Source organism: Cystoisospora suis (genome assembly GCF_002600585.1).
Source record: "Cystoisospora suis strain Wien I chromosome Unknown contig_12847, whole genome shotgun sequence".
Classification (NCBI taxonomy): Eukaryota; Apicomplexa; class Conoidasida; order Eucoccidiorida; family Sarcocystidae; genus Cystoisospora; species Cystoisospora suis.
Genome location: NW_027165604.1, coordinates 1 through 305, shown reverse-complemented (window position 1 = coordinate 305; position 305 = coordinate 1). Strand labels below are relative to the sequence as shown.

The window sequence follows — 305 nt, the reverse complement described above, 5'->3', positions numbered from 1 at the left end:
ATCGGAGCCGCTTCTCTTTTCTCTTGTCTCGCCGTCTCTTCTTTCTTCTTCCATGATGGCCGGGACAACAGGTTCGGAGGATTATGATCATCTCTATAAGATCATTCTCGTAGGAGATGCGACGGTAGGGAAGACACATCTCCTTTCGCGCTATATTCGAGGGACCTTACCGAAATCTCCTAAGGCAACAATAGGGGTAGAATTCGCCACTCGAACTGTCCCTTTAGCCGTCGGAGGAACAGTCAAGGCTCAGGTAAAAAAACCGCGAATCGGAATGTTTACTTCTCTTTCTCTCTCTCAAGCTA

General features: G+C 47.9%; 1 protein-coding gene across 1 annotated transcript; it reads left to right on the top strand.

Annotated features, from left to right (window-relative positions):
- Nucleotides 1–52: 52 nt before the first annotated feature.
- Nucleotides 53–253, top strand: CSUI_011517 (rab11b; the record flags this gene model as incomplete). Its single annotated transcript, XM_068071615.1, has 1 exon — nt 53–253. A coding segment is annotated over one exon (201 nt), but the record flags the coding sequence as incomplete, so codon positions are not given.
- Between the last annotated feature and the right edge of the window lie 52 nt (nt 254–305).